This window comes from Hyaloscypha bicolor, assembly GCF_002865645.1.
Source record: "Hyaloscypha bicolor E unplaced genomic scaffold K444scaffold_53, whole genome shotgun sequence".
Classification (NCBI taxonomy): Eukaryota; Fungi; Ascomycota; class Leotiomycetes; order Helotiales; family Hyaloscyphaceae; genus Hyaloscypha; species Hyaloscypha bicolor.
In genome coordinates this window covers 2,529,744-2,557,015 of record NW_020194555.1, presented here as the reverse complement: position 1 = coordinate 2,557,015, position 27,272 = coordinate 2,529,744, and the positions used below count along the sequence as shown (strand labels likewise).

The 27,272-nt window shown below is 48.7% G+C and overlaps 12 protein-coding genes across 12 annotated transcripts; 7 read left to right on the top strand and 5 right to left on the bottom strand.

Moving 5' to 3' along the window:
• Positions 1-1,547: 1,547 nt before the first annotated feature.
• K444DRAFT_661797 (uncharacterized protein) lies at positions 1,548-3,479 on the top strand (the record flags this gene model as incomplete). Its single annotated transcript, XM_024886626.1, has 4 exons — positions 1,548-1,747; positions 1,793-2,813; positions 2,913-3,065; positions 3,119-3,479. 4 exons carry the CDS (start codon positions 1,548-1,550, stop codon positions 3,401-3,403), a joined length of 1,659 nt encoding a protein of 552 aa, XP_024739615.1. The 3' UTR covers positions 3,404-3,479.
• Positions 3,480-4,431: 952 nt separating this feature from the next.
• On the top strand, positions 4,432-6,699 carry K444DRAFT_610731 (uncharacterized protein). The gene is made up of 2 exons (XM_024879807.1): positions 4,432-5,321; positions 5,370-6,699. The coding sequence occupies exons 1-2, from the start codon at positions 4,713-4,715 to the stop codon at positions 6,309-6,311; spliced, it is 1,551 nt and encodes a 516-aa protein (XP_024739614.1). The 5' UTR covers positions 4,432-4,712; the 3' UTR covers positions 6,312-6,699.
• A 1,363-nt stretch (positions 6,700-8,062) lies between these two features.
• On the top strand, positions 8,063-9,308 carry K444DRAFT_717558 (uncharacterized protein; the record flags this gene model as incomplete). Its single annotated transcript, XM_024888409.1, has 2 exons — positions 8,063-8,408; positions 8,576-9,308. 2 exons carry the CDS (start codon positions 8,063-8,065, stop codon positions 8,836-8,838), a joined length of 609 nt encoding a protein of 202 aa, XP_024739613.1. The 3' UTR covers positions 8,839-9,308.
• On the top strand, positions 9,309-11,242 carry K444DRAFT_348043 (acid protease). Its single transcript, XM_024872085.1, has 2 exons — positions 9,309-10,825; positions 10,895-11,242. Exons 1-2 carry the CDS (start codon positions 9,421-9,423, stop codon positions 11,017-11,019), a joined length of 1,530 nt encoding a protein of 509 aa, XP_024739612.1. The 5' UTR covers positions 9,309-9,420; the 3' UTR covers positions 11,020-11,242.
• Positions 11,243-11,532: 290 nt separating this feature from the next.
• Positions 11,533-12,226, bottom strand: K444DRAFT_627596 (uncharacterized protein; the record flags this gene model as incomplete). The annotated part of the gene is made up of 3 exons (XM_024882824.1): positions 11,533-11,955; positions 12,028-12,086; positions 12,169-12,226. 3 exons carry the CDS (start codon positions 12,224-12,226, stop codon positions 11,533-11,535), a joined length of 540 nt encoding a protein of 179 aa, XP_024739611.1.
• A 2,330-nt stretch (positions 12,227-14,556) lies between these two features.
• Positions 14,557-18,200, top strand: K444DRAFT_661793 (uncharacterized protein; the record flags this gene model as incomplete). Its single annotated transcript, XM_024886625.1, has 2 exons — positions 14,557-17,462; positions 17,513-18,200. Exons 1-2 carry the CDS (start codon positions 14,797-14,799, stop codon positions 18,198-18,200), a joined length of 3,354 nt encoding a protein of 1,117 aa, XP_024739610.1. The 5' UTR covers positions 14,557-14,796.
• Positions 18,201-19,248: 1,048 nt separating this feature from the next.
• Positions 19,249-20,212, top strand: K444DRAFT_627594 (uncharacterized protein; the record flags this gene model as incomplete). Its single annotated transcript, XM_024882823.1, has 2 exons — positions 19,249-19,451; positions 19,504-20,212. The coding sequence occupies 2 exons, from the start codon at positions 19,249-19,251 to the stop codon at positions 20,210-20,212; spliced, it is 912 nt and encodes a 303-aa protein (XP_024739609.1).
• Positions 20,213-20,261: 49 nt separating this feature from the next.
• On the bottom strand, positions 20,262-20,875 carry K444DRAFT_347969 (uncharacterized protein). The gene has a single exon (XM_024872083.1). The coding sequence runs from the start codon at positions 20,700-20,702 to the stop codon at positions 20,310-20,312; it is 393 nt and encodes a 130-aa protein (XP_024739608.1). The 5' UTR covers positions 20,703-20,875; the 3' UTR covers positions 20,262-20,309.
• K444DRAFT_347983 (uncharacterized protein) lies at positions 20,511-21,778 on the bottom strand. The gene is made up of 4 exons (XM_024872084.1): positions 21,549-21,778; positions 21,428-21,497; positions 20,899-21,344; positions 20,511-20,846 (listed from the first exon to the last, which is right to left on the bottom strand). The coding sequence occupies exons 2-4, from the start codon at positions 21,476-21,478 to the stop codon at positions 20,810-20,812; spliced, it is 534 nt and encodes a 177-aa protein (XP_024739607.1). The 5' UTR covers positions 21,479-21,497; positions 21,549-21,778; the 3' UTR covers positions 20,511-20,809.
• A 115-nt stretch (positions 21,779-21,893) lies between these two features.
• Positions 21,894-23,121, bottom strand: K444DRAFT_610726 (uncharacterized protein). The gene is made up of 3 exons (XM_024879806.1): positions 22,826-23,121; positions 22,394-22,775; positions 21,894-22,344 (listed from the first exon to the last, which is right to left on the bottom strand). Exons 1-3 carry the CDS (start codon positions 23,031-23,033, stop codon positions 22,029-22,031), a joined length of 906 nt encoding a protein of 301 aa, XP_024739606.1. The 5' UTR covers positions 23,034-23,121; the 3' UTR covers positions 21,894-22,028.
• Positions 23,122-23,242: 121 nt separating this feature from the next.
• Positions 23,243-24,338, top strand: K444DRAFT_585991 (thiamine pyrophosphokinase). Its single transcript, XM_024877956.1, has one exon. It carries the CDS (start codon positions 23,448-23,450, stop codon positions 24,246-24,248), a length of 801 nt encoding a protein of 266 aa, XP_024739605.1. The 5' UTR covers positions 23,243-23,447; the 3' UTR covers positions 24,249-24,338.
• Positions 24,339-24,827: 489 nt separating this feature from the next.
• K444DRAFT_661789 (uncharacterized protein) lies at positions 24,828-26,078 on the bottom strand (the record flags this gene model as incomplete). The annotated part of the gene is made up of 3 exons (XM_024886624.1): positions 24,828-25,179; positions 25,232-25,934; positions 25,986-26,078. The coding sequence occupies 3 exons, from the start codon at positions 26,076-26,078 to the stop codon at positions 25,091-25,093; spliced, it is 885 nt and encodes a 294-aa protein (XP_024739604.1). The 3' UTR covers positions 24,828-25,090.
• Between the last annotated feature and the right edge of the window lie 1,194 nt (positions 26,079-27,272).

The window sequence follows — 27,272 nt, the reverse complement described above, 5'->3', positions numbered from 1 at the left end:
ACTTCAATTCAAAGACTTTCGTTGCACTTCGCACCAACGTTACCCCTCACACTAATCCTCTTTGAGAAACTTTCGTTGCAAGGTGTAGGTGAGTCACAGATGCCATCACTCTTTCCTCTCCCTTCCACTTCCCCTTCGACTACGAAGCGAGGGTCACCCCTGCGGCCGCATTATGTGCTTCTGCTTTCCCACCACAGCTTTAATTCACTCTGTCCAACTTTTTACCCCTCCTTCCCTTCGCTAACCCTTCGGCTATGAAGCGATCGTTACCCCTGCGGCCGCATTATATGCGTGTGCAAGGCAGCATCACTTCTTTCCCCTCGACATACTGAACTTGACAAAACCAATTCTTCTTAACCTTACATCCAACTACTATCAAGCTAAGATTCTTTCCCCAACAAGCTTCAATCTCCTCGAGTTCTTCTTTCTCGCCTGTTCACCCTCTTCTTTCTCCACTACAAATACCAACCCCCACATGATTCCTCGCGAACAAGCCTCGAAATTGAATCTCTCTTCTTCACCTGTCTACCTTCTTCTGACCACTACACCTACCAACAACTTTGTGCACCCAATCCATCCACACAGCGATTGATTCGGCATTGCAATTTCTACCTACCCGTCTTACAATTCAAGCATATGAGTTTCTCAACCTCAGACCTTACTGGCCAACTAATTTCTCTCCGACCACCTCGACGTCTTCGAGTTCATGCAAGCCTCAGCTGCTCAGAAAGGCCAAGAGCTTTTCGTTCTCGCAAGTTGATTTGCTTGAAATCAGGTAATTCTCTTTTATTCAACAAAAACTCCCCCTCTTCCCTTCGTTACCATCACCAGCTTCAACTCAACCTTCTTCAAACAACAACTTCCTTCGTACAATACTACCACAGTAAGCTTTTCCTAACCCATTCTTGAGGAAGTATGAGCACACTCTTCTAGAGTCAAGATTTCCTCATCAGAACTAAGGTGTATTATCTCACCTTCAATCCCCTCTCCTCCCTCACAAAACATCTTCACTTTTGGCTCGCTTCCTTCCTTCCAGCATATTTCACATAATTATTCATTTTCCGCTCATCTATCAGACGTTTTACTCTCTCTCGCGCTTTATTTGGACGGGCCCCTCCACTCCGCTGATCTCTGCACTACCACCATCAGAAGTTATCACCTTTTTCGCCTCATCTATTGCATATCACCTTCACATGTCATCACGCTTTCCGTCAAGCTCCCTCACTGTTTCTTATCTTACGCTTGTCTTTGCCTTACTCTTTCAGATTCAATACTTACTCTCCGCCCATCTTTTGCATCCTACCTTCAGACGGTATCACTCTTTGCGCTCACCCTTCACAGCTCCTCTTATTCTCCGCTTGTCTTTGCCTTCTACCTTAAGACGTTATCACCTTTCACCATCATTTTTTCATAACACCTCTTTCATGCTTGTCTTTCGCTCTCCGCTCTCAGACATTACCACATTCTTGGCGCTTATCTCCTGACTTCAAGACAGTTCTACGCTCATCCTTCCACCCTCCCATCTCAGAAAGAGAACACCTACCATCATGGCGAGAGGAAACAACAAGGTGAAACACAAGGTCAGGAAAGACAAGGGGAAGCGCAAGAGTAAGAACAAAGATAGGAGAAATGGCAAGGGAAAGGGCAGACAAATGAAAATCAGCAATTGGGTTGGTCGATCCTCAAGTCCAGAACTATGCCCAGACCCGGATGACCTTGAGGGGAGAAACGCAAGGATTAATTTGAGGTAAGAGTATATCATTTGGGAGAAATGAGGCTAATAAACCTAAAGGTGGATTCATGCTGGAGTACATTTAGACGCTCAGTCTGAAGAGCGGGATATTTGGTACTCTTTCATTGAACTCAAGGATGGCTCACGCCGAATAGTCTACTCACCCGATTCAAACGGCTCTTTTCACGGTAACTTTAACGTCGGCCAAATCAAGAGGAATTTGATCACTTTCGATAAGCATCATAGCAGAAAGTGGTGCCACTTATTGAATCAGAGAGGCACCTGGACTTATGGCAAAGCAATGAAAGGTCGGCGTTGCCAGCGCCGAACGCTTCTAGAAACGTTTCTCGACCCGACTTTCGTCGACCCTTACCCTCACGGTAAAGACCACAAATCCATCGGCCCTTGTCTTAATGTCATCCACTACATCAACGATAAGTCCGGACCGCATGTGGGTAGGGGAGGTGGAGGTAGAGGCTCCAGGAGTGCCTCTCCTGCCTTTACCCCACCTGAGCAATGTTATCCAGATACCAATATCCCCTTTTCCACCGAAAGAATCAAGATTAATGCCTTCAAGAAAGACAACCATAATAATAATGCTATCAAGGTCATTAGCAACTTCCTCACGGGAAATATCCCCTATAAACCATCCGACCATGTTCAACGACAGCTGCAACTCGATAATATAGAATCCGCTTTCTACGATCAAGGACATAGAATCGATCGAGCAGCCGTTGACCACGCGCTCGATATTATGGAAGAGCCAGGATGTAATGCATTTGATTCGAATGTATTCATTCAAAATCTTCCTCTTAGGGTTGATCAATACAAAGGAAATGAAGTTGAGGAGTTAATTCAGAAGGTTGGAGGTAAAAACCCTGATCCCGATGCCAACGAAGAATCGGATTCAGATGACGACTCGGAGAATAATCAGGGAGACGATTCGGGAGACGATTCGGGAGATGATTCAGGAGACGACGGTGATGATCCGGATAGCCTTTTCGTGGGCAGAAAACCGAAGCCAAAGCGTCCACGTCCAGGTGGTCCTAAGAAATTTAGCCCAAAGTTTAGGCAGGACTTGGTGAGATTGACGGCTGGAAGGAGGAATAGAAACTCCGTTCGCAATTCGGTAACGTTCTTGAGTAGTTCGTACACGGAACAAAATACTGATTTTAAGTAGCAGGAGGATGATTCTGACGGCCTCGACTTTCTCCCGGATGATTCACCTTTGAAGGGAAAGGCGTCAGCTTCGAGAAAGCGTGTTAGTCAGGCGGCTGTTGAGGTTCAGAAGCAGATAATACAGGAGATTATCAAGGTAGAGGATGAGGTTCAGGTAAGCCGTGGTCTGATACCGAATGTTCAATTCGGCTAAGAATGTTCAAACAGGACAATGACTATTTTGAGGTCGACGAGGATCGCAGCACCCCAGCTCCCCTATCCAAACGCATCAAATCCGAGCCTCCAATGTTCCAAAGCAACCAGGACAATCCGATTGTGATCAACGAAGACCCCTTATTCGAGGATGACTCGGACGTCGAGTTTATTGAAGAGCGTGTCTGGACAAAGAAAGAACCTTTGGACGGCATTATCGCTGACATGACAATGGTCCGTCCAATTCCTCAGTCTCCGCTGAACTTTCTCACTAACGTCCAATTCCAGAAGGATAACTAATCATCTCATGTCGCCTTTTCCCGCCGAACTTCATTCTTTAACATGGGCGAGAAATAAATTTCTTTTGTCATTCTAATAATTCTTTTCCGACGGTTAGGACTGGCATTCAACATGTCATTGTCCCAGAGGCTCTATGGACATGCAGAAACAGCTCATCTTACAGGATTCACCTTACTTTGTACCAAAATTACTGCAGACATTCAGGACTGGCATTCAACATGTCATTGTCCCAAAAGATCATAAAACATTTAGAATGGGTAGAAAATTCAAAAAGCGCTGATTAAGATCCTTGTTTCCGCTCGACATTGTTCCAATTATCTTGGGTACAATCTCTGTGCGATATATTCACTGTCTCTTGTGCGATGGTCATGCAGAAGCTGAGAATCATATTCCTGGCTTTACGATGGACAATTATTTTCGGTGATGTGGTGGACTCTCACTTCGGATGGTGCCAAATTGCAGATCTATTGATGCAGATATCTGGCACACCGATAGAACAACTTAATACGAGTACATTCTTCTGAAACGATAGAACGACTTGGCATTGGTACATCCCACTGAACACGAATCGCTGGTAGTCTAATCTGGTCACGTACATTCTCCAAGCTTGAAGCACGTGCTTCCAGCACTAAAATTGAGGATTCAAATCCATCACCAGATACGTGATCACAGGCGCGCTGTCTACGTAACTATTCGCTGTATCTCCATGCTTCAAAAAGTAGAAGACACGTTCTCAGAAAGCTTGTCTGATTCTGAGCTTGAAGGAAATTGCGAATGTCTTTTGCTCTGGATCACTTGAACCATGGAACAGACTATCTCAAAGAGGAATGGAGCACACACGTTTTTTCTCTCCCAACGCGAACCCTTGATAAAGTTCCCAAAAGACACTCGACTGTGTTGATGTTGATTGCAAGGGAAGAACTCGAAGAGAAAATTTTCGCCATCGCCATCCCACTGGCCGCGTGACTTCGCGTGCTTAAGGATTGCCGCTATTATCCAGGAAGTGGGGTTAACACGTTGAACTCGAGGCGCACACAACAATCATCCATATCTCGCTATCCAAACCCTCATTCTTATTCTCAAACATATCTTACTGTTCGCAAGAAAGTCGCAACTGGTTCAGCGACAATTGGAGCCTGCTTGACACGTCTGCCTGCGAAGGAACGCGTGACAGCTGATCGGCCAGCATCCGGGTATCACCGTCACGATCAATCTTGATATCGACCGATCTCGCGGCATCTCGGTCTTGACCGTGTCAAAGTATCCGGTACTGGAAGAGGAGAGCAGCCTCAGAGCGGTGGACAGGTTGATGGACGCATACGAGCTGGCAATTGCAGCTCTCCACGAAGTTGGCCACGCTGCGAGTCATAGAGCGAGTTCCTCCGTCGACAAGGTTACATCCCCGCGGAACGGCGGCGCGGGTATCGACATGTTCGACATAATGACGAACAATAAGATTGTCGACAGCCCTGCCGGCGCCCAGGAGTCATTGCCAGCACTTCTACCAACTGATGAAATCATGTCTGAAGCCGACAGACCGACCGAGAGCCAAAACAAAGCAGCGCCGGGTCAACAATCAACATCGAGCCACAACTCGCAGTCGACCGTGGACGGCCATGACCTTGTCTCTTCTCCTCCGACCTCCACCTCAGATGGCTTCTCGTCGCAGAGTACGAACCAGGACAGTCAACTCTCTCAGTTATCGCAGCTCTCACAACTCGCTGCTGCCCAGCAACCCTTGATCGACGCCATCGCGACGCGACCGAGTCCCGCGACTGCTGGGCAGAAGAGGACAGCAGATGGGCAGATCAAGGCTGGATCATCCCGCTCACCCACCAGTTCGCATGCTCCTGGCCATTCCAGAAGTACCAGCACAGTTAGCAATGTGTCTTCTGCTGCGAGCAGTAGAATCGGAGAGGTACGACGCGGAAAATCCTCGCAACAACCAGTCACTGATAAAGTCCAGCTCTCCTCCGAACTCCGGACGCGTCTCTCCTATGCTATGGTGAAAGTCAACAATGGATGGCAGTCGAATACGATCGATGAAGTGGAGTCGTTAGCATCTCAGAAAGGCTCCCCAGCATCATCTACATCTACGCTCCATGGCCGCCTAAACCATCTCACCTCCCCACGAACCGCGATCGCGAATATTCAAACACAGACTAATAGCATGCCCTCTACTCAGGCCCCCATTGCAGACTTCGATCTCTATTCTAGATCCGACCAGCCTTCAAGGACGTACGAATCTTTCTGGCGCGATCACTCAACAACCAGCTATCCCACCCACCGGCATTCTTCTCACGCGCCGGTCACTTCTCCTCCGCCGTCCAAGTCTCTCGCGCCCCCGGCGGATATTCGCCCCACGCCTAGCTCACGTCGATCTTCCACCCCAAAGTTCAGCAAACCACCGGCAATTCCTGGGCAAGGATCCAACTCTTCATACCATAGCACTGCTCCACGAACCCCGCATCACACGGACTTCAGAGACGGGAATTCAATACAGACTCCTACGCAAAAGACAATTCAGGAACAGGACGCTATCGAAACATTACTCTTCATGAGTAGTCCGGGCAACTCGGGGAATATGGGACACACATTTCCCCCTCCAAGAACCCAAGGATCGCCTCAGCAAAGCCCCCTCCGTGCTGAGTTCAATGTTCATGCTAGAGGTGCTCAGGGAAGGAGAGTTGAGTTCGAAGCCACCCCACCGAGCCAGAGTACCGAGAGCAGCGAGACTGGGGGTGCCGAATACAGAAGCAAAATGAGAGGAAAGCCAGTGGTCCGAGACAGAGCAAGAGGCGAAGCCATCGATCGACTGCTTGATGAAATGGGCGATTCCAGTAGCGATGAGGACGATATAGTGCTGAACTACTCGAGCTCACGACGAGTTGCTGCTGGGAGAGTGTAGAGTGGCCCAGTGGCCATCCTCAAAGTATATACATTGAGATGACGTTTTAAGCATATGGGGAGTCATGATTGCATGTCCAATGACGCTGAGCTTGTGGCTGTCATACGATACCCTTCTTTCTGGTATATCACCAATTTTACGACCTACGATCTCTTTTTGCATATCAGGGTTGCATATGGGTTGTCAGGATTTTCTTCATCTCGGACTGGTGCATACTTCCTTCTTGAGGATCTTGCTTGGCGCATATTCCACGATTGATTAATTGCATATGTGTCTCTGTATACTGTCAACATACTAGATGCACATCTCACACAACATATACGTACCATGACACTGGTTCATCCTTTCTATACTTCCAATAACCCAGATGGCTTCATGAATGTATGGCAATAAGATGGCCTTCTGTTTCTCACCGACATATTGACAGCTGAACAGACTACTCAAGCTTTCGCTCGGACCAGTTCAAAGAATGCCAACATTGAGGTTGAAATAGGTGTCAGTTTATGTGTCTAACATCCAATCCGTCACACCTACAGCACTTCTGAAATCAAATTGACGTCTGAAGATATTTTTTTCGGGAAAGAGTGACTCGCATCGATTGGATGAGGCTGGGACAGATAGCTATACACCAAACTCGGACTCGGGAGAAAGTGAGGCTCTTGGCTCGGAAGCAATATGCTCCAAACAATGAACAGCAGATCATTCGATATGAAAGAGACCAAAACGAGTTATGCAAGCCACGAGATGGCAAGGTCCACGTGACCGGGACAAGGCATGAAAAGATCCTCCGTCTCTTGAGTTTGATCATCCAAAAAATGGTCCGAGATGGATGACGAATAGCGCGATGCGCAATTCATCTAATGTCTGATTGAACCGGAGCCTCATATGCGCGATGATCCACCAGCTCGATGATCCTGATGATTTCGATTGCTGGTTCTCTGGATGAGTGGGACCCTTCGTGGGTAAAGAAGGCGGGATCTCTCATCTGATAACAAGAGTTGATGCGGTGGGTAAATTATGTTGAGATGGGCCTGAAAAGCTTGACACAGTAAAGCATAAAAGAAACCACCAGCTACTTCCAACTTCCAAGGCATCAAACATGTGGAACGTCATGCTTCGTCGTCGTCACTGAGTCCACTTCAGCTGAGGTTTTACCCTCCAACGGTCCAACCAAAGGAAAAACAAGGGCGCAAGCTTCACATTCCCAACATGTGAGGAACACCCAGTCGTTTCCCTGAGACAACCAACCATCTTCGGACCACGCCGCTTGTCGAGGGGGTTTGTTTTATCAATCCAACACCCGTTCTGTGTGTTCTACCCATCCAGCGCGTGGCTCGTTCGATTGGCCCCGAGACGTCGTTTCAGATCTTTGATCGCAGCCGTTTCACGCAATTCGACCAGTCTTGCGAGATCGACCGGCCAAGCGATTGGGCGGGACGTCGAGACCAAGTCCCAAGAGATGCGGGCTGTTTGACACTTGCTTTCATCCTTCATACTGTACACATCAAATGGATCTTGTTTCTCCGGGCCACGGACGGGATGCGCTGGAGGCACGGACATTTGGCGACGATCATTGAAAACCAGAGAAGTAACATAATGGAAAGACAATTGTATGATACCCCGAGTCGGGCCTGGATGTCTTTTTCGTTTGCAGGACGCCGAATGGAGGGCTCAGCCTCCATAGCTCACCCTCCTTTTGTGTTAGTGAGATTGATTTTGGGGTCGGTGGTGTGTCGGAGATACCGTGAATGATGGGCGACGAGTTGCGAGTGGCTGCTGATCGCGGCTGTGGCGTGGTTTTTGGTGGAGTGACGTGCGTTTCAGGGCACCAGAACGGGCTTCTCGAAACACCGGAACGCTGGGCGGAGATTTTTGCAGAGAAACATCTCGGGGGAGCAGGAAACGATCTCGTTGGGGGCTGCGGCACAGTGACGATGGGGGAAACATGTCCCGCGCTCGCACAACCGCACTCCGTTCTTTGGACTGCAGCCCTTGGTCTTGAGGGCAGATGTCACTACATATCAGTCAGTGGCAGTCGGTCTACACGCTCATACACAGCGGAGACAGTGCGAGCCACAGACAGCCGCGGGTGGCACTGTAAGTGACGCTCTTAGTACTGTACGCGGTTGAAGTATTCTTAGCAGACAGGCGATTAGTAAAGGGGCGTTTACACATTCCAGTGCGGTCTTTCTGAGTGGCCGATCTGTCGCCGACCCGCTACGGGTTTGTACCTCTGTGATTTCAGGGGGACCTGTTGGCTCCAGTCACGAGTTTGAGCAGCAGCAGCCGCAGGAACAGCGTCGTCGGCGTGCCCCGCCAAGTGGGTAGCGAATCAGATCCAGGCACGCGAAGAGCACACCCCCTGGGCAGCACAGGGGCTGCCGACAGCACTCCTCCACTCAACCACCACTCAGACAGCCTCGACCAAACTCCGCGTCAGCCGCATCCACAGTCCTCGCGGTCTCTCAAGTTTCTCAACCCCCTTGCACTGTTGCAGGCACCTGAGAACGAGCTACTGCTGCGCTAGTCGCATTCAACCTCCGGCAGCTCCCTTTCCTTGCAGTCTCCCCCCGCGACTCGTTGCTCTGCTTGTGCTCTCTTTGGCTGTACCTGGCCCTCGCCCGTCAAACATCGAATCAGACATCCCACATCAGGGGCACAGACGGCGCCATGAAGCTTCCAAACCCCAGGGCATTGTCTCCGTGCACTAACATGCCTGGATCAGGCTTGCCTGCATTGAGTTCGGCTCCCCACCATCATGCCACACCCTGTGTCTGGCTCTGGGGCCTGCATGTTTGGGCTTGGCAGAGGAGATCCCTATAGAAGGAAGCCAAGACTTCATGCGCAAACATTCGTGTGTCTGCTTAGTTACGCCCTCTCCCATGTTCAGTTTCCTTTTAAACTATATTCTCTTTTCAAGTTCTTGTGACTTTGTGTCTACTCTATTGTTTTCCTTACCAAAAGTTTCTGGGGCGGGCATCCATCTGATTCCATACTTGCTGGGCATCATTCTTTTTCTCCAGCACCCGCAGTTCTTTGAATCCGTTGTCCTCGGGATTACCACTCTTTAACCCTTCGAAAGCAGCCACCTGGTGTGGATTATCTTCTCATGATGCCTTCATTATTAGCATTGCAAGCTTTCCTTCTACTCGCCCTCGTCACTTTCGTCCTTGCCGCACCCTCACCCCACAACCCGCCTCAAAAGCGAAGCTTCATGGTCGAGCGAATACCTAATCCCAATTTCAAACGACACCCAAATCACAAAAGATCTGTTGGAGCAGGAACGAGAGCCCTTCTCAAGGCATACCGGAAATTTGGCATTCCTCCAGGCCCAGTGCTCGATGCCATGCGTGCGGCAGGAGCTGGAGCTGCTTCGCCGGCCTCAGCAGTATCGGAGAAAGCTGCTGGAGGTGGACTTGCCGCGGAATTGGAAGGCTTGCTTGGTGATTTGCTTGGGGCTGGAGCTGGAGCTGGAGCTGGAAATTCCGCTGCTGCTGGTGGAAATGCAAACGGAAATGCCAAATCGAGCCCTGCAGCAGCAGGAAAGGCCTCTAAGACGGGTTCTGCTGGTACCGCCAAGTCCACAGGATCAACTGGAGCATCTGGATCATCGACAAACAGTACAACAAACAGCACAGCCTCCGCTAACACTGGTACTGGTATTGTTGCCGCTACCCCTGAGCAAGGTGATGTCGAGTATCTAGCTCCCATCAGCATTGGAGGCCAGACAATGAACATGGACTTCGACAGTGGATCTTCTGACCTGTGGGTCTTCAATACTCAACTGGCAACAGCTTCCCAAACTGGCCACCAAAACTTCGACCCCACCAAGTCTACCTCCTTCAAGATGATGACCGGTGCCTCATTCACCATCTCTTACGGTGATGGATCAGGAGCAGCTGGCAACGTCGGTACAGACACCGTCGACATCGGAGGAGCAACCGTGACCAGCCAAGCCATTGAGCTCGCCACCGCCGTCTCCACTTCCTTCATCCAGGACACCCAATCCAACGGGCTCGTCGGCCTCGCCTTCTCCAAACTCAACACCGTCAAGCCAGCTCCGCAAAAGACCTTCTTCGACAACGCCAAAGCCTCCCTCGCCATGCCCGTCTTCACCGCCGATCTTCGCAAGAACGCCGTGGGCGCATATACCTTCGGTGCCATCGACTCGACCAAGTTCAACGGCTCCCTCACCTGGGCCGCTGTCAACACCACCAACGGCTTCTGGCAATTCTCGTCCACCAAGTTCCAGGTCGGCACTGGAGCCGCCATGACCGTCGCTGGCGGTCAGGCTATCGCTGACACCGGAACCACACTCATGTTGGCCAACGCAGCCGTCGTCAACGCTTATTACAGCCAGGTCACCGGCGCAGTCAACAACCAGACTGTCGGAGGCGTGACCTTCCCTTGCAACGCGCAGTTGCCTGATCTCCAGGTCGATGTTGGTGGATCGTACATGGCGCTTGTTCGGGGTGATGATATCAACTTCGCCCCGGTTGATAATGCTGGCACGAGTAAGCTCCCCTCCCCTCCCCCAATTCGCCCGTATTTAAGTTACAAAATTTGTCTAACGGTGTTTCCAGCTTGCTTCGGCGGTCTCCAGGCCATTGCATCCAATCTGCAGATCTACGGCGACATCATGTTCAAGTCCCAGTTCGTGGCCTTCAACGGTGGAAACAACACCATCGGAATGGCTCCCCATCAATAGATGGTGTACAGAAATGTATATCTAGATCTCGTATATTTGTTTTGGACAGAAAACCTTTTTTTGGGAGGACCCCTATTGTTTATATGATGAAATGGAATTGAAGAAATGGACAAGATGATGGTTTTCTTGACAATGTACAAAGTTACCGACAGACACCTTAGACAGGATTTCAGTAATATGAAATGACACTGCATTAGGTGGATTCAGACCATTTTTTATCACGTTCTGATTTGTTGGCATGGTAATCTTAGCATGTTTGCTGATTTCAGTTTGATGTTGATCAATAACAAACAAAGAGCCACCAGTTTCCACTACAGAACTCTTACAGAACTCTATGACATCCATGCGCTCAGCACCGACCACGACAAATGGACACAGCCCCAAGACTCAAATATCCGATAGCCGAAACGAAATACTGATACGATGCGCGATGCGATCCGAGCGTTCCTTTGCGTTGCGTGAAACCCCTCATCGCCACCATCTCGCGTCAAACATCAACCCTCCAATCACACCTCACTTCTTCTTCTTTGCAGCTGATTCCTCCCCACCAGCACTCTTCCTTTTCTTCCCCCCAGCAGCTGGCTCCTCAGCCTTATCCCCCTTCTGCCGCGCACTACTCCTCTCTCCCAGCCTCGGCTCCCTGCTCTCCTTTGCCTTGGCTCCCGCACCACCCTCCCCCTTAGGTCGACCCCGTGCTTTCCGTCCTTCGTTTGCTCTGGGCTTTTCGTCTCCCTTCTCCTCATCATCCCCATCGTCAGCTTCGGGTTTTGATTTCGATTTGTTGTTGTTGGAGGCGGATTTGGAGGCAGACGTCTCGGCTTTCTTGGTAGCCTCGGATTTCTTCTGCGGTGGGCCTTTCTCCGGTTTGTTCTTGGAGCCGGGCTCGTTTTCGTAGTCGCCGCCGCGGGCTTCGTATTCCTTGCCGATTTTGGCGGCCTGTGGTTTGCGCGTATTAGTTCTGTGATTTCAATTTGGAATTTGGGGTGGAGGGGTGGAGAAGTATTGTACCTTCCATGCTGCCATTTGGCCTTTTCCGCTGCCGTCTTTGTTGGGTTGTTGTTTTACCTCTGTGAATTGTGTCAATCGACATTCGTATGAATTTGTGAGGGGCAATTGCAATTGGGGGTATTACGAGAAGGTGGCACATACCCTCAGTAACCTTCTCCTTCAGCTTAGGATCCGTCGGTTTTCCTTTCGCGGACGGCATGTTGACTTTCCTTCACTTCCTTCTTCAAGACCTAATAAATTCTCAGCTGGGGAAGTGAAGCTCAGGTGAAGCTGTAGCATACCCAGTTCAACACGATGGCAGAAGATTGACGATTTTCAACGGGAATTGTTGGTTGGAAGAAGGAGAAAAGAGGAGATGAGGGAGGGAAATCTCGGGGAAAGCTGAGAGGCTGGGGAGATGTCGTGACGTCGTTCAGGGGTGTTTGGCGTGCCTGTGGCGTGGAAAGGGGCTAGTTTTGCAGGGGTAGCTTCGTTTGACGACTATGATGAGAGGAAGGTGAGATCATGAACTTTTGAGTTCCGGATAACATCAAAATAGGTCCGGTCATAGGTTGCACGCTCACATGTGAATAATCGTTCGAACTCTGACGTTAGTAAGTTTTCGCTCCAAGAATATGTAGCAATTGTTAAACGCGGCTTGAAGCTTGACTACTGCGAATTTCCTGCACCGTTCCATGCCTATTCTCGCTCGTACCTTTCTTTGCTCTCTCCTTATGCTTTTTTGATGCAGTATTTGGGATCCTCCTCTCGAGTCGAAGCATCTCTTTGTTTCTCTCTCCCGTCAACCGCCTGTCTCTGTCACCCTCTGGTCAAGCCACTCTCTTTCTCCGTTGACCATCTCTCTCTTACCCTCCCATCAGCCATCTATCTGCGACTCCCTGCATCTCACCGATCCGATATCCTCCAATCCTTGATATCTCCCCCGGGAGATTTTCCGGGGGCTCACACTTCTCTGCAAACAATCGAGTCCAATCAAGGAGCCAATTGGGATGAACAAGAAAATCGCCACATTCTATGAGTAAGGAAATCTCTGTGTTTAATAAGCTTGAAGTGGTCTAACTAATCGATAGTACAACTGGTTCTGATATCATCGAATCCCGCGTTGTCCCCCCCCAAACGCAAGAGCTTCAAGATTCACAAAAACCTTCTCGTTACAAAGTCTAAGTATATCTGATTAGACCGGTAGTCTACCTTCCAACATGTAATCCAGATGCTTTCCCTTTCATTCATGAGTGGTTGTACCACCAAATGATCCGAGCCTTTCCCATGTAAAGTCTGGTCGAGTCAATGTACCAACTCAAAGAGACACACTACAATTTATCCGCCAATCCAAAGCCATCTCTAAACTCATAAAGTCTACAGCTTGGCGCTGCTTTGGAAAATACCTGGTTTGTCTGACTTGGTCATCAACTAACTCAGGAACGCGTACTTCTTGACTGACAGATGGCCATCCTAGGAGGATTTTGTGCAGCCTACCGCCAGACCCGTCCAAATTGCGGGCTTCGAAAGTTCATGGCTCGCTCATATAATTACATGCTATTGAGATCTAGTGACAACTCCCCTACCCTCGAAGATCATCCAGCCACCACAGAACTGGTCCATCTTGCTGAGACGTTCCCTTCGCTAAGAGGGTCTCAGTTGACCGCCTGAGAGGAATCATATCGGACAGTTTAATAACGATCATCTCACCAGGTTTTGATATGGTTTGTGGCTATCACGAGCATGCAAAGCAGAAGGTCTGCGAATTCGAAGGCAAGACTTTTCAAGGCATGCACAACGATGATCCTTGTTTGAGTTGTGGCTGACAATTTCTGTGCTAGATCTTGCTATTCGATAGACTTCCACCTAATAGGTTGACTTGCAATCGGCGACTTTTCGAATACAAACACACGCGAAGGTTCCCTCAGTCATGCTTTCCTTCCGCCAATTTTGGCAATAATAAACTTTCCAGCTCAGCACGGGGTTTCTGTGGTGGAGTATGGAAAGCGGCAATCACAACTACAAATTCATTATTTCACCCCGATTTATATCTGCTCCTTAGTGGGCTCTCACATACACATATAGCTACTACCTACGGCAAGTTGATTTATACAGAAAGCAGCATTCAGCAACCAGAAGATTTCCATGCATTTCATAAACCCAAATCTATGATTCAAATTCAGTCCAAGGATAGAGGGCGGCGGACGGAAAGACGAATTTGACTCTCCAAGCATCTGACGATAGGCTGGCATAGATCTCATAGTTCACTTTTCATGATATCTCTCATCTATGGAATAGACTCCGTTGATTTATCACTAATATATTTCTGTGAGACTCAGTGATACACCTAAGGCAGTCTTCTGCGAAAGTGTTATGACTGAGTGGTTTGCTCCTTGTTTTGTCTTTCTATAAATCTAAGATAGCGTAAGGAGTCTGCTGGTTTCCACCGCCGTGCCTTCCCAAAGCACATCCCACTCATCCCTTCACCTTCCATCTAAATCAAATGAAAACAAGCCAGCTCGGAAAGATAAAGCTTTGATATTCACTCCAATTTGAGATCACCAGCAGACCTATCTCGTACCTTCCCTTTGCCTTATGAGGCCCTAGAATACGTTCGCTTTTTATTGCCCCTGGTGCCCCTTATAGAAACAACGTCGCTGACCACCCTCCCCCCTCCATAAACACCTCGCATTTGCAACCTCAAGATCAACTTCATCTCCCATATTCCACCCTTTTCGCATTGACTTCATCATATGCTCGGACACTCCTGAAGGAACTAAGACGACCACCATGGCAGAACCACTTCCGTCACCTCCTTTGACAATGGAAGTTTCGAATACCGTTGACATCGAGACCACCTCACCTCAGACTCAACAGCTCGATGTTTCGACCGAAGCTGGCTTGGACATGACTTCACCTTCTCTGTTAATTGACGAATCAAGCATTCCTCCAGGCGAGATCGTTTTCTCGGGGACTCAAAAGCTCATCGCTTCAGTTGAAGGTACTCCAGGCACGGCTACTCTTTGCTCGACAATCGACGGATCGAATATGGTACCCAGCGATATGATTACACCTCCTACTTTAGAGCTGGTGAGATCGACTGAATGCATCACAGCCATGGATCAATCTTCCGTAAATACAGACACTCCAACACCGGTATGTGATCTTGTCAATAATAGCTCGCCAGAGCTTCAAGCGCAGTCCGGTCTGGTAGAGCCTTCATCCGACATGGACTCTTCTCATACCGCGGACAGATCAAACGAGCTATCCAAACTCGTTGAGGCGACTTTGGTCGAAATACCTGAGCTCCCCTTCGGCCCCTTCTCAGTTGAAAGTGATCCCGACGCTGTTTCACCTTCCGAGCCAGTTGACGCTTCAGAGATTCTTTCCGAAGCCATTGAACTTATGATTTCACAGGATGATGTGAACACTTCTTTCCTAAATGCCGGCAACGCAATGATAACATCGGAACTCACCCAGAAGACTTCGGCTGAGTCTCCAGAGCTTGGATCCTCAACCCACTTGGAGTCAACTCCAACTTCTCCTGCCAGCAACAAAAACACGGGATACGAACCACTTGAGTCTAGCCTGACTGAGTTCATAAAGCTCAACCTCTCACTTAAGAAGAGCTCTCCTAAATTGGAGGTTTGTGGGGTAAGCAACAGACTCGAAGCGATCGAGACGAATTCGGGAGAGAGATCAAGGCGTAATCCCTTCGCTGTAGATGCTTCACTTAAGAATCGACTTCCCTTGTCCATTGATGATTTAACCGTGGTTGCTGATCCCTTCGACACGGGTTCGAGTTCGCAAGGGGTTCAGGAGCATGCCTACACAGCTCAAGCTACACCAGGCTTGAACGACTCTCCCTTCTCGACCGATGGCTCCAACCAGACACTGGAATGCGTTAACACGGGCTCGCAGGAGATTTCGGAGCTCACATCTTCATCTTACGGACCCCCGGAAACAACTTCGCCTTCCTCCTCTCCTGATAGTTTCACTGTCTTACCCAGCACACTCGAGTTGAGCTTGCCAGAGATTCAGGACACTGCGTTTTCTGAAGAAACACCGGTTATGCACACCCATCCCTTCTCCTCTGCCGACAGCCACAACAATGTGCCTGAATCTGTTGATACAAGCTCAATCGAGATGTCAGACTTCATCGTCTCCGTTGAAAGCAATTCAGACACTGCATTTCCTCCAGCAACTTCTGGTTTTTCATCTGGGATACCGGGTAACTTCGACAGGAGCCAGTCCGAGATGGAAGATCAGACAGTTTCCGAAGCTGCATCCGCCATGAACTCTCCTACCTACTCTGTTGACGGCATGGATGTAGGATTCCAATTTGATGAGACAAATGCGACCAACATGCTGAATCTCGACCATCCGGCCTCCGCCAGTCTCGATGCGGAGTCTTCTGATGAAGACGCAACAACAAAACCCAAATGTTCCAGGTCGACTGGGTCAGAAATCAGAAACACTTCCAGCTCCGACGATACTATGAGCGGTCCGTCCGTCTCTATCAAGGAGACCGCGACCGGTACGCCACGCAGACTCCAACCAGGCTGGGGCTCTCCAATGTTCGGAACTCTTTATGGGGCCAGTTGGGTACGGGAGAGGCCTCAGGTCTTGGATGCAGGTTCCGATTTTGATGATAGGAATTTGGCCAAAATGTCTGAGCATGTCACATCTGGGGATGCCGCTGCTAACATGGCACAGCCATACGCCTATGAGATATCAACGACTGTATCCGAATCAGTTCAGATGAGCTCACCGGAGATAAAGCTGGAGCCTTTATCCGCAGATACCATTCCTTATATGAACACACTTCTGTCAGCCATAGGCGGCCCCAGTGCGAAATCCAAGTCGCCTGAAAAGCCCGCAGCCGAATGGTTGGAAGCCGCTGGGGCCATGGCAACCCCAGTGGATACTGATACTTCAACTATGATCGAGAGGTCCATTGAAAGGATGCCATTTGATATGCAGCCTGTACCTGTTTCTATTACTCAAGACGCAGGATCTCGTTACATGTGCCCAGAAGACACTGGCAACTCTCCAAGAAAGAGAGTCCACTTCAAGATAGAGGATGGGGAGGAGGATCAACAACCGCCAGCAAAGAAGTTGCGTCAAAATTTTGTTACTGTGTGGGACGTACCCCAAACGAAGACTAGGGATGATTTAGAAAAATCTCCCGAAGACATTGAAACGGGTGTACTGGACGTGCAGAAGGTGTGCAGTCCGACTGAGGCATCACAAGACATGATCTCACCTCCTTCGACCCCAAGTGACACAAACATGACCTTCCAAAAAATTGAGACGGGTGATTTCGAGGCTTGGGAAGTTCCGCCCTCGGCTGAGATGCCACCGCAGCTCTCAATGGATAGCAAGCATCCCGATTTGGAGAAATCTCTGACGACAGCCCCCTCTTCCATTGACATTACTCAGTCGAAATCCAATAAGTAAGTTGAAAGTCCTGCAAATCATCTGAACATTCTCTTATAGTAAGCAGAAACATTGCCAACGAAACCATTGAGCTTCGCATTGGTCCCAAGAACAAATGCGTTCTGGTTCACAAGTACATACTCGCCAAATCTCCTTTCTTTGAATTGTTATCCCGCCAGTATCCAAATCACAAAGAGTCACCCCAAGCTTATCATTTCCCAGACTTCGACACCTATGCTTTGGCGACCATTATACATTGGCTCTATCATCGCAATATTCAATCCATCGCTGAGGACTACAAAGCAGACAGTATTTTCAACACAACACATATGGTCAAGGTCTACTGCTTATGCTCCAAGCTTCGGCTTCGATCTCTCCAGAATCTGGCTATCGAACTTCTGGGTCATGGGTACTTGAAAAATAATTCAGCACCAACGATCGAGGAGATTGCCATTACCTACAGTCAAATCGAACAGTGGTCCGCCCTTCGAATCTACATGGCAACCTGGGCTTGCTGCAGAGAACATGCACCGCTTCAGAAATACATGATGGCTGGCCCATGGGACCGAGATCAATTCAAACACCTTTGCAAGAAGCATCCAGATCTGCCAAAGGATATGGATAATTTGTATGCAAACACTGCTACGGGGAGTTTGATAAGCCTGAACCCTCGATTTCATGAAATCTGCTGTTACCACGATCACCCACCGGGCGAACGGTGTGGAGTCTCGGGAAAGACTTTCGACTGCTTCTAATGGAATGGAATCCCGTGTCTCAGAGCCAATTTAGGAGGCGTTCAATCAACAACAAACGCAAGAAGATTTCGTCATCGTTTCACGCAACGGGACGCATGCAACCTCAACATGTAAATTTGATGCCTCTCGCATCCATCAGAGAGGACCGAATACAAACAATAACTAACAAATATCAGAACATTTCTATACATTTCCCAAACTTTCAAGGAGGGAACTGGATTATGGGGGTCAGCAGAGTTGACTCCTGGCAAGTATCCAATGGGAGGCCTGCATGAGTTGACGGACTTCTTTTACGGGAAAATTTCCAACCAATAACAATTCATAATAAACCTCGTGATATGTTTGAGACTGTGAACTTTATGTTAAACTGAGATTGACGCGATTGCTGACACGTAGATGATAAAGCCTTAGAACGGGTAAGGGAACCGAATTTCTAATTGATATCATACGTGACGGTGCCTCTGGTGGACAAAGACGACTTGCCCCGAAATTTTCACTGTTCCAAGTCAAGTTGGACCATTTCAGCCTTCCTTAATGAGTCTTCCGTTGAGTTTTGGAACATTCGAAGTCAAGTTCTTCGAATGTCTGCACATCCTCAAATAAATATTCCTTGACACCGTCCTGCCTTTCCAAGTCCAGATACATGTCAACTTCGACTTGGACGTTGAAAGTGAGTGCCACTTGTCCACCGTAAGAACTTTCTTCTGAAAGTGAACACAGCTAAGTGTTCAACTCTTCTGGTCATCAATAGTGGCAAAGCAAATTATAAAACTTCCAATGGGAGATATCCAGCCACCATCGACGTGCATCTTTCTACTCTGTTAAAGAGCATACAGAAAGCCACGCACGAAAGGTCTAACCGATTCACTATAGTTGTTCGCTCAGGTTGCCTCCGACCTTGACACCTCTCCACTATAAAATCACCGCTCGCCTACGACTTTTCGATCTTTCTTCTTCAACAAACATCCACAAGGCAGAATCCTCGTCGTACTTCGATCTCTGTCAAGCAACCACCACGTACCCACGCTACATCTTCCTCAGACTCATCATGTCGTCCTATAGTTGGCAATCAGCTGAAGGCTCCCAGTACACCCCCTCGGCATCCCCGTCATCTTCCAATGCATCAACCCCAGCTTCAACCAACCACCGTCGCTCGACTTCCATGACTTCCGTCGGATCCGAGCGGACCAAATCTGATGCCTTGGTGCCATTCGAGACATTTACCGGTATCGCCGTTCCCGACCTTGGCAGGTAAGATCTTGTCACCTCCAACAACTCACAAACAATGTCTCATGCCCTTTAGGAACTATGGAACGATGATGGTTCAGCTTATGGTTGGCTCCGGACAACACCGCGTCATCTTCGAGATGCACAAGCAGCCTCTGAATGACGAGTCTCTCTACTTCCGCAAGCTCTTTGCCGCCAGACCAGGCTTGAATACCCATTCTCTGCCAGACATCGACCCCGCCACCTTTGTCTTCGTATACAAATGGCTCTACGGCAACAGGAAGTCAATTGCTCAATTCATCGTTCTTGGCCGTATCAACTGCGAACAAGAGGGTATTCGGACAATGATCGAACTTTACTTCGTCGCCTACCATCTGAAATTCACTCTAATCGAGGACCTTGCGATGGAACTTCTCGGCAACGGCTACTACCACAGTGGCTTGTACCCAAGCAACGACGACATTGAGCTTGCATACACCAAAACCGAACCAGGATCAGCACTTCGTCGATACATGGCCCGGCAATTCCAACAGAAGATCCTGACCTCCACTGGCTCATCCCTCGACGAGCTCCATGGCCTTCTCAATCGTCAGCCTTCACTTGCTGTGGACTTCGTTCTGCAGTCACGAGGTGTCTTGACCAATGGTCTGTGGCGCACTGAAACTCTCACGGTCTGCGAGTTCCATGCTCATCCCCGTGGAGATCCATGTCCTACTGCCCAGCTCACATTCACTTCCATCGACTACGCCTACGCAACTGGCCGTTGCGATGTGTCCGACATGTAGCAAAATGACGTGGGCCCTTCAGCTCCTGGGAGACACCCATCTTGAAGCTCAATTTGAATTGCTGGAGCGGGCAAGTCTATTGTTGACTTAAAGGACTTCAGCTTTGCTGAAATCCTAAAGTCCTCAGATGACAAATTTTCTTTTCACTGATACCCTTCTTCAGCGCGAGTGCTTCCGGCTGAAATTCACAGCACGCCCCAATTACAAAATACCAAGATTTCGAAAATACACTCAAAGGATATGCGCAAATAAAAGAAGCAATATTGAACGGAAGTATCAATATTTCATTACATTTCCCGAACTTTCGGGGAGAGCACAATGGGCAGAGGTTGGGGTAGAAATGAACTCGACAATCAGTCGTCAGAAAGCAAGGGAAAGTAAAGACAGATTTGACTGTTCCCCTCTTATTCGGTCCTTCCTTCACCCGTGAAGAATCCCAAAATAGACATTCGTGGATCAATAAAGCTGTTATAAAAACACAAAGTGACATGAATCAAGAGCTGAGAGTCTACTGTGACGTGAAAGGCTCATGGAATCAACCAAACCACCACACCTGCGCCAAAGAAATGTCGTGCCTCCGTAACCATCATCTCGTATCTACTTCTTCGGGGGGTACTTGTTCTTGAACAAATATCTGCCGAATGTTAGTTACCACCACCATCTGCAATTAAGAACGTAAAACCCACGAGCTTAAATAGTAATCTCCAAGAGCGAAGAGCCCCACGATTCCAGTCCAAGCACCAACGACTTTCCAGCTCAACTCGCCCGCAGCATACTTCCGGTAAGCACCAAAGCCCAACCCAGCACTCAGAGCGACTACCGCAACCGCATTTCCAATGAAGACCGGGTTATCAGAGTTTGCCTCGAATCGTCCGGCAGCTTTGTTGGCCTTGGCCTTTGCGTCCTTGGCGGCCTTCGATGCGGCGGCCTTGGCCTTCTTAGCAGCTTCCTCGGCGCGAGCCTCCGCCGCTTCGGCTTCGTGCTCGATGCGCTCGAATTGTGTGGAGGTTTGGATGGGTTGCTCAGAGAAGTCGGAGGGGACGGTGCGCACTGAGTCGCTGTCAACGTCTATCAGGGAGGAGGTTGAGGGCGAGTCGCTGGGCTCAACTTGGGGAGGGGCAGGGGCGCGTTTCTGTACGAGTTGTTAGCTTGGTGTAATATGCCAGTGAAAGAGCTTCAAGTATTTTGAAAGGCACTGGGTGGAGAGCAACATACCTCCTCCGCGGTTTGTTTGGGTCCCTTAGCTGCCGCTGCTGCGTACGACATCTTTGCTGATGCAGAGTTGCTATTAGGGTTCAGTGAACCGAATGATAAGTTCTGGGGCGCAAGTGCTTACGAGGGAGAATCGCAGATAGGTGGAAGTGATCGTGTGGATGGAATCTCGTGAGGTTGAAGACGGAAGTCGTGTGCCCTTTAAGAATCGCGTGTGAATCAAACCTTGCTTGGACCAAGCGCTGTCAACGCTCTGACGTAGGCGGCGCATGCGCGGCTCATGTGCGTGAAAAATAGGAGCAGCTGCGAGAAAAGTATCCAAGAAAGAATCACCCTAAAGTATCTGTAGGGTATTGAGTTTGCAAAATAAACTTTCTGAAGCTTCAGGGGCATGTTTCTGGAAGGTGCGACTTGCACCAATGAAAGCTGGCTGGCGGACAAGGAAGGAAAGCTTCAACGTGAATATCAATCTGCAAGGATATTGATCGACATAAGTCTAGGAGATTTGTTCTTTGTATTTTACATAATTACGCCTCCCAATGCATATTGTGCCTTTTGGTATGGTACATGGTATGTCGATACAAGAACCCCATAACCTTCGAATCTATTTGGAAGTTGCATCGTAAGAAGCCTTTGGCACTAGATCACCACCCTCATCACCTGCTTTCTGCGTTTCGGCTGCGGTAGTACTTTGGCTATCTCGGTGTGAAGCGTCTGGTGTAGCCTTCTTCTCTTGTGCGGGTGGGGATAGAGCCTCTTTCGAGGACTCCAGTGCTGATTCAGTTGTTGACTTGGCTGATGCTTCACTGGAAGCCTTTTCGCTTTCTTGTGCCCGAATCTCTTCTTCTACCTCATCCTCATCGTCTTCTAATTCTGATCCGTACATCTCTGGATGCTGTCGGAAGCAGTCTTGCATGCCCCTTATTTTGTTAGCCTGGCTGCATAGATTTCCCCCTCAGAATAACTCACTTGAACTTCTCTATGCACTCCACACCCTTTGGCTCCTCATTTGAGTACACAAAGCAGCTAAATGCCGCCTTGAACTCCTCCCCACAAGGACCATGTGCCATTCCACCAAGACAAGGACAATCCCAATTGATCTCCCCAGTCTCCGGATTAAAGGCCCCCTGCTGATCAGCCTCCGCCTCTAAGCCCTCCATTTCCTCCTCTCCCTCCTGAACATGACCATCTTGTCCCTCAGCAGCAATCTTCTCCGCTACCCGCTCCCTCTTCTGCTCTTCCGTCTCTGTTTGAGCTTCCCGCTGTCTCTTCTCTTCAACAATCGCATCTATCGTCGGCTGCCTCGAATCTTGGGCATGTTGTATTGATTCATCTAGCCGTTGAATGGCAGCTACAGCCAACATTAGCTTCTCAACTGCTGTCTGAGAAATGTGGCGTTACCTTCTGGCTCCTCCGCAAACAAATTGCTGGTATTATAATAGTACACGCCCGCAGCAGCTAGCCCCCATCTCGTGGTAGCACTCTTCCAACCCCTAGATTTCTGTGTTGGTGGAGCTGTGCTTAGCAATCGTTTTGAAGAGCTGGAGGTGAGCTGTGTTCGGGAGGACACGATGCGCCGTGGCGCGGCCCTGACTGCGGTCTTAAACATCGTGGATGATTACGTTAATGAGAGTGTATCCGTGAATCGCGCGATGGAACAAAGGAAAGCCGAGGCGTGGACATTGGAGCTTGGGAAGTTGTGGAGTTTGTTTTGTAAGCATCATGATTTTTTCTGGACGAAAATCCGTGTCACGTGAGTCGGTTGACTTCGTGACTTCTTCGATTGAATCTTCCTTGTTTTGTGCAACCTCTTCTTCATTTTCATTGTTTTGGTTTGTTACACTGGCAATTACCCTTCTAACTTGGATTTGCTCAAATTTTATTCTTGGAAAATATGTCTATGATGTAAAGCAATGAAGTCACTTCCTCCCAAACAGCTATCACCGAGGAACCCGAGGGTGGAGTTTGTGCTTGGCGTTTGAGATTCCGATTAAGGATATCTCTCAAAGAAGAAATTTTTGCCATGGCCGGTATCGAAGAGAAAACCTGGCACCCAGCAGACATCCTCCACCCCAGCCCATCCCGTCTGCGAAGCTATGCAATCGTCATCCTCAACCAGCCTCTCAATCTACCCTTCTCGGTGTACCAAAATCTATGGAGTAATTCCAGCTATAACATTGCCGCTGACGGAGGAGCAAACCGTGTCTTCACTCTCAACAAGTCCAATTCCTCAGAAGAAGATCTACCTCTCACAACCGTAATTGGGGATCTGGACTCCCTTCTCCCAGAGGCGCACGGCTATTGGAGTTCCAGAAATGTTCCTATTATCCATGACGAGGATCAGTATTCTACCGACTTCATGAAGGCTGTGAATCACATCCGGGGAAAGCAGGATAAGGGACTGGATATCGTGGTTCTTGGTGGACTGGGAGGAAGAGTCGACCAGGGGATGTCAGTCCTACATCAGCTGTACACCTATCAGAAAGAGCTTGGATACCCTGATGGAAAGATGTTTCTACTTTCCACAGAGGCTGTTACATTTGTTCTCAAGTCAGGAAGACATCGGATCAAAGCTATGGCGAAGTACGGAGAGGACGGACTTGGAGCTGGACTCGGGAAACATGTTGGGATTATCCCACTGAAGGAGCCAAGTGTTATAACGACAGAGGGACTAGAGTGGGATGTTAAAAACTGGCAAACGGAGTTTGGTGGTCAGATGAGCACGAGCAATCATGTGAAGAAGGATTGGGTCATGATTGAGACGACGAAGGATGTGTTGTTCACCATCGATTTAGACGTTCCATTTGGGCAAAGCTCTGATTAAATGGCCCCTACGGTCTGAAGTGCTTCATTGGGAACAGATATGATATGATATGAAGTTGTGCTTCCATGTTCTCGTCCCATTGGACTTTTCCCTGACACCACTCCTTCACCTCCAAGGACCTCTTGGTCTGTCACGGCTCGCTGATGGAGGTTTATAAATTCTCTTCTTTCTCTGGAATTAAAACTTCTAAAGAAACTCTCCTAGCTATAATGGCTACAAACCTACCAAACTTTCTAGGTGCTTACAATAGGTAGGTTCTCCTGAATGTGGCGCAAGCCGAATCTCGCTTAGGTGGGGGATGGCGGATTTATTCAATAATGCCTGTGAACTCATGAGTACAACACCAACAACAAGAATCATAGAAAGGAGAGAGAAAATATATTAATTTACAGGCACGTCTTAGACTCTATTTGTTCACTAAGTACTTGATGCCGAGGCTGCATGGTGACTCTCCTTGTTGAAACTTAGGTTCCGGAGTTGAAGACACTGAAATGTTTACAAAATTTACTAATTTGCACCTAATTATGAGATCTTCAAAACTCCTGTTTTAATAAATTGCTTACAATAAATGATTAAACTGCTGAATGATATTCAATTCCCAGATATGGCGAAGGTTATCCAAGATGAGAAGTAATATTCAAACCCGCGAGAAACCCGATTTCCACCCACAGTTCCAAATTGCAAACAAAAGTCCAGCATGCAGGTCCTTCCTTAAACCAAGATTAATATTACAGAATCCAATTCATCCATATCCAGAGGTGCAACTCTCGGGGCCGAACTCTTGTATATTTGAAAGCGTTCGTGCACCAGTGCAAATGAGGGGTTTTCATCTTGTTGTTTGCTTATTCCTGGCCCGATTGGGATATTACACAATAGGATGCATCCCAAACTCCTCCTCTGCTTCCACCTGTTGAGGAACTATGACAATACTCTGGGTTAGTTTCAAGTTGCGATCAAACAACGTTTGGAAATAGGAGACTTACTAAAGCATTGATACAGGCTATAAAGCAGCGCCAAGACGGCGGACAACAACGTGTAAGTCTGCCCAACGTCCGCCCCCGTCTCCGGACTCTTAAGCAGAACCTTCATCACCTCATAGTCCGTAAACTGGAGGTAATCATCGACAATAATCAACAAGCTACTCATTACACAGAGAGGGACTTTGAACCGGCGGCGTAGCTTGAACTTGGCTGGAATACAAGCTGGGATGAGAAGGGGAAGGATGATGAGGATCCCGAAACCGATATCAAAGGGTGTGCAGAACGTCTGGAATCGCTCGTCGTAGCAGCCGGGAGCTTGCTTTAGTGCTTCGGCCACTTTATTGACGTAGATGATACCAGAGGCGAGGAAGAGGCCGATGAACACAAATACGTTTAAGAGATGTAGCCAAAATTCAATTCCCGTACGCCGAAAGTGGAGGGAGAGAATCGCGGCCGATAGACAAGCCTGGATCGCGGCATCTTCAAGAAAGCGGAAGTGGAACCAGCTGGTATGATCCTGATTCATCAAGGCGGTAACCAGATAAGCGTCAGCCACAATAAGTTGCAAGGCTGCTATATCCTTAAAGCTTGTTTTGAGCTTCTCTCGGAGCTTGTTGGTTGAAGGGCTTTTGCTCCTGTATGTTGAGCCGAGGATGATGCTGATGATGATGGCTGAAATCGCGATGAGAGCGAATGCAATCCTTCCCTATACAACAATGTTAGAAAAAATCAGCGCCAATTGGCTAGAGACTCCTACCAGAAGACCTGAAATGCCGATGTTAGACTCCACTTGGCAACGTGGCTCGAGACTTATCTTCCAGCCGGAAATGAGGGACCAAGAGGCGCCCATAATGCAAGATGCAGAAGTAAAACTGATGCTGAGGGGAATAACATGTATTTATATGTGAGCTCACTGATGGCTGCAGTAAGTCAGGCAGCCATATACGAGGCCACAATGTCATCGTCAACGTAATGGACGAGAAGATCAGCCATTTTCAGGGGCAGCGGGTACCTGCAACTGCATTCACGCCCAACCCTCGAAGAGCAACTGAAAAAGCCTCACCAAAACCGAAACTGTATCCCTGCTTTCTCGGGCGATCCTCCGGCCATATTGAAAAAAACAACTGGTATGATTGGGCTGGTGACATGTTGGAGGTGCAGTTGTGGCTGTAGAGGGTAACTCGTGAAACGAAGGACTCGAAATAGAACATTCTTCTGCTCTAGGCCTTTAATGACTCTTTTGCAAATCCCAAAAAACACCTGCGCACGACTACAAAGCCTGCGTATTCAAGCCCAATGTCTCTGCTCAGGCACCAACAACGTCTTTTGGTCGGGCGTCCTCCGCCATGCCAAGACGGGCTTGCTCGTTTCGCGTGGTTGCACAGAAAGGAGAAAGCAATCGGCACTGGCCGGTGACCTTAGAATAGTCGGATCAATCTCAATCCCCCAGGTCCAATGCTTTTGCTCCCGACCAAATGGCAGCTGTGGGACGCGAGGCTGTCGATACCCCTCGAGCCTTCCAGATTATCTTCACGAGGATCCGAAGGCGGAAACTGAACATGATTGAAAAAGAATCTGAAAGAATTGGAGCGGATCCCGTACGTGAAGGAGTAGCGGGAACAAAAGTTATACTTGTGACACAGTGACCGAGGCTGCGCTTTTGAGAGAGTGAGAGAAGAGGGATGTAAGTACAAACACCTTTGTCAATAGCTCAGCTTCCGACTCCTCTTTCTAGATCCATGCAGCTTCAAAGACCTTCCCATCTTTGTAACAAGTATCTCCAACTGAACATTCTCAATGGAGAGTTATAACTTTCGTAAGGGCTTGAAGATATCCCACTTATCTAAAATTCCAACTTCAGGATATCTTTCAGTCATTGTCGCCAAACCTCCCTCCAAGGCCACTGAGGGTGTGGCCGAGGCGGTCAGATCCCAGGAGATGCAGGCTAAATGCCATTCAGTTTGCTGTACACTCGCCAGAAACTAGATCCTACTCTGTCCCCGACATTCGAGCAAGTCTGGCCCCCTCATCAAATAGACTACGT

Bases quoted from the DNA above. Each gene is read 5' to 3' on its own strand.
- K444DRAFT_610731 (XM_024879807.1), top strand. From the start codon at position 4,713: ATGGACGCATACGAGCTGGCAATTGCAGCTCTCCACGAAGTTGGCCAC. The intron at 5,322-5,369 runs GTACGACGCGGA...GATAAAGTCCAG, and splicing joins CGAGCAGTAGAATCGGAGAG to CTCTCCTCCGAACTCCGGAC.
- K444DRAFT_348043 (XM_024872085.1), top strand. From the start codon at position 9,421: ATGATGCCTTCATTATTAGCATTGCAAGCTTTCCTTCTACTCGCCCTC. The intron at 10,826-10,894 runs GTAAGCTCCCCT...CGGTGTTTCCAG, and splicing joins GGTTGATAATGCTGGCACGA to CTTGCTTCGGCGGTCTCCAG.
- K444DRAFT_347969 (XM_024872083.1), bottom strand. From the start codon at position 20,702: ATGTCACTTTGTGTTTTTATAACAGCTTTATTGATCCACGAATGTCTA.
- K444DRAFT_347983 (XM_024872084.1), bottom strand. From the start codon at position 21,478: ATGTCGTACGCAGCAGCGGCAGCTAAGGGACCCAAACAAACCGCGGAG. The intron at 21,345-21,427 runs GTATGTTGCTCT...CAACTCGTACAG, and splicing joins CCAAACAAACCGCGGAGGAG to AAACGCGCCCCTGCCCCTCC. The intron at 20,847-20,898 runs GTGGGTTTTACG...AACATTCGGCAG, and splicing joins GGAGATTACTATTTAAGCTC to ATATTTGTTCAAGAACAAGT.
- K444DRAFT_610726 (XM_024879806.1), bottom strand. From the start codon at position 23,033: ATGTTTAAGACCGCAGTCAGGGCCGCGCCACGGCGCATCGTGTCCTCC. The intron at 22,776-22,825 runs GTAACGCCACAT...TGTTGGCTGTAG, and splicing joins GTTTGCGGAGGAGCCAGAAG to CTGCCATTCAACGGCTAGAT. The intron at 22,345-22,393 runs GTGAGTTATTCT...TAACAAAATAAG, and splicing joins GAGTGCATAGAGAAGTTCAA to GGGCATGCAAGACTGCTTCC.
- K444DRAFT_585991 (XM_024877956.1), top strand. From the start codon at position 23,448: ATGGCCGGTATCGAAGAGAAAACCTGGCACCCAGCAGACATCCTCCAC.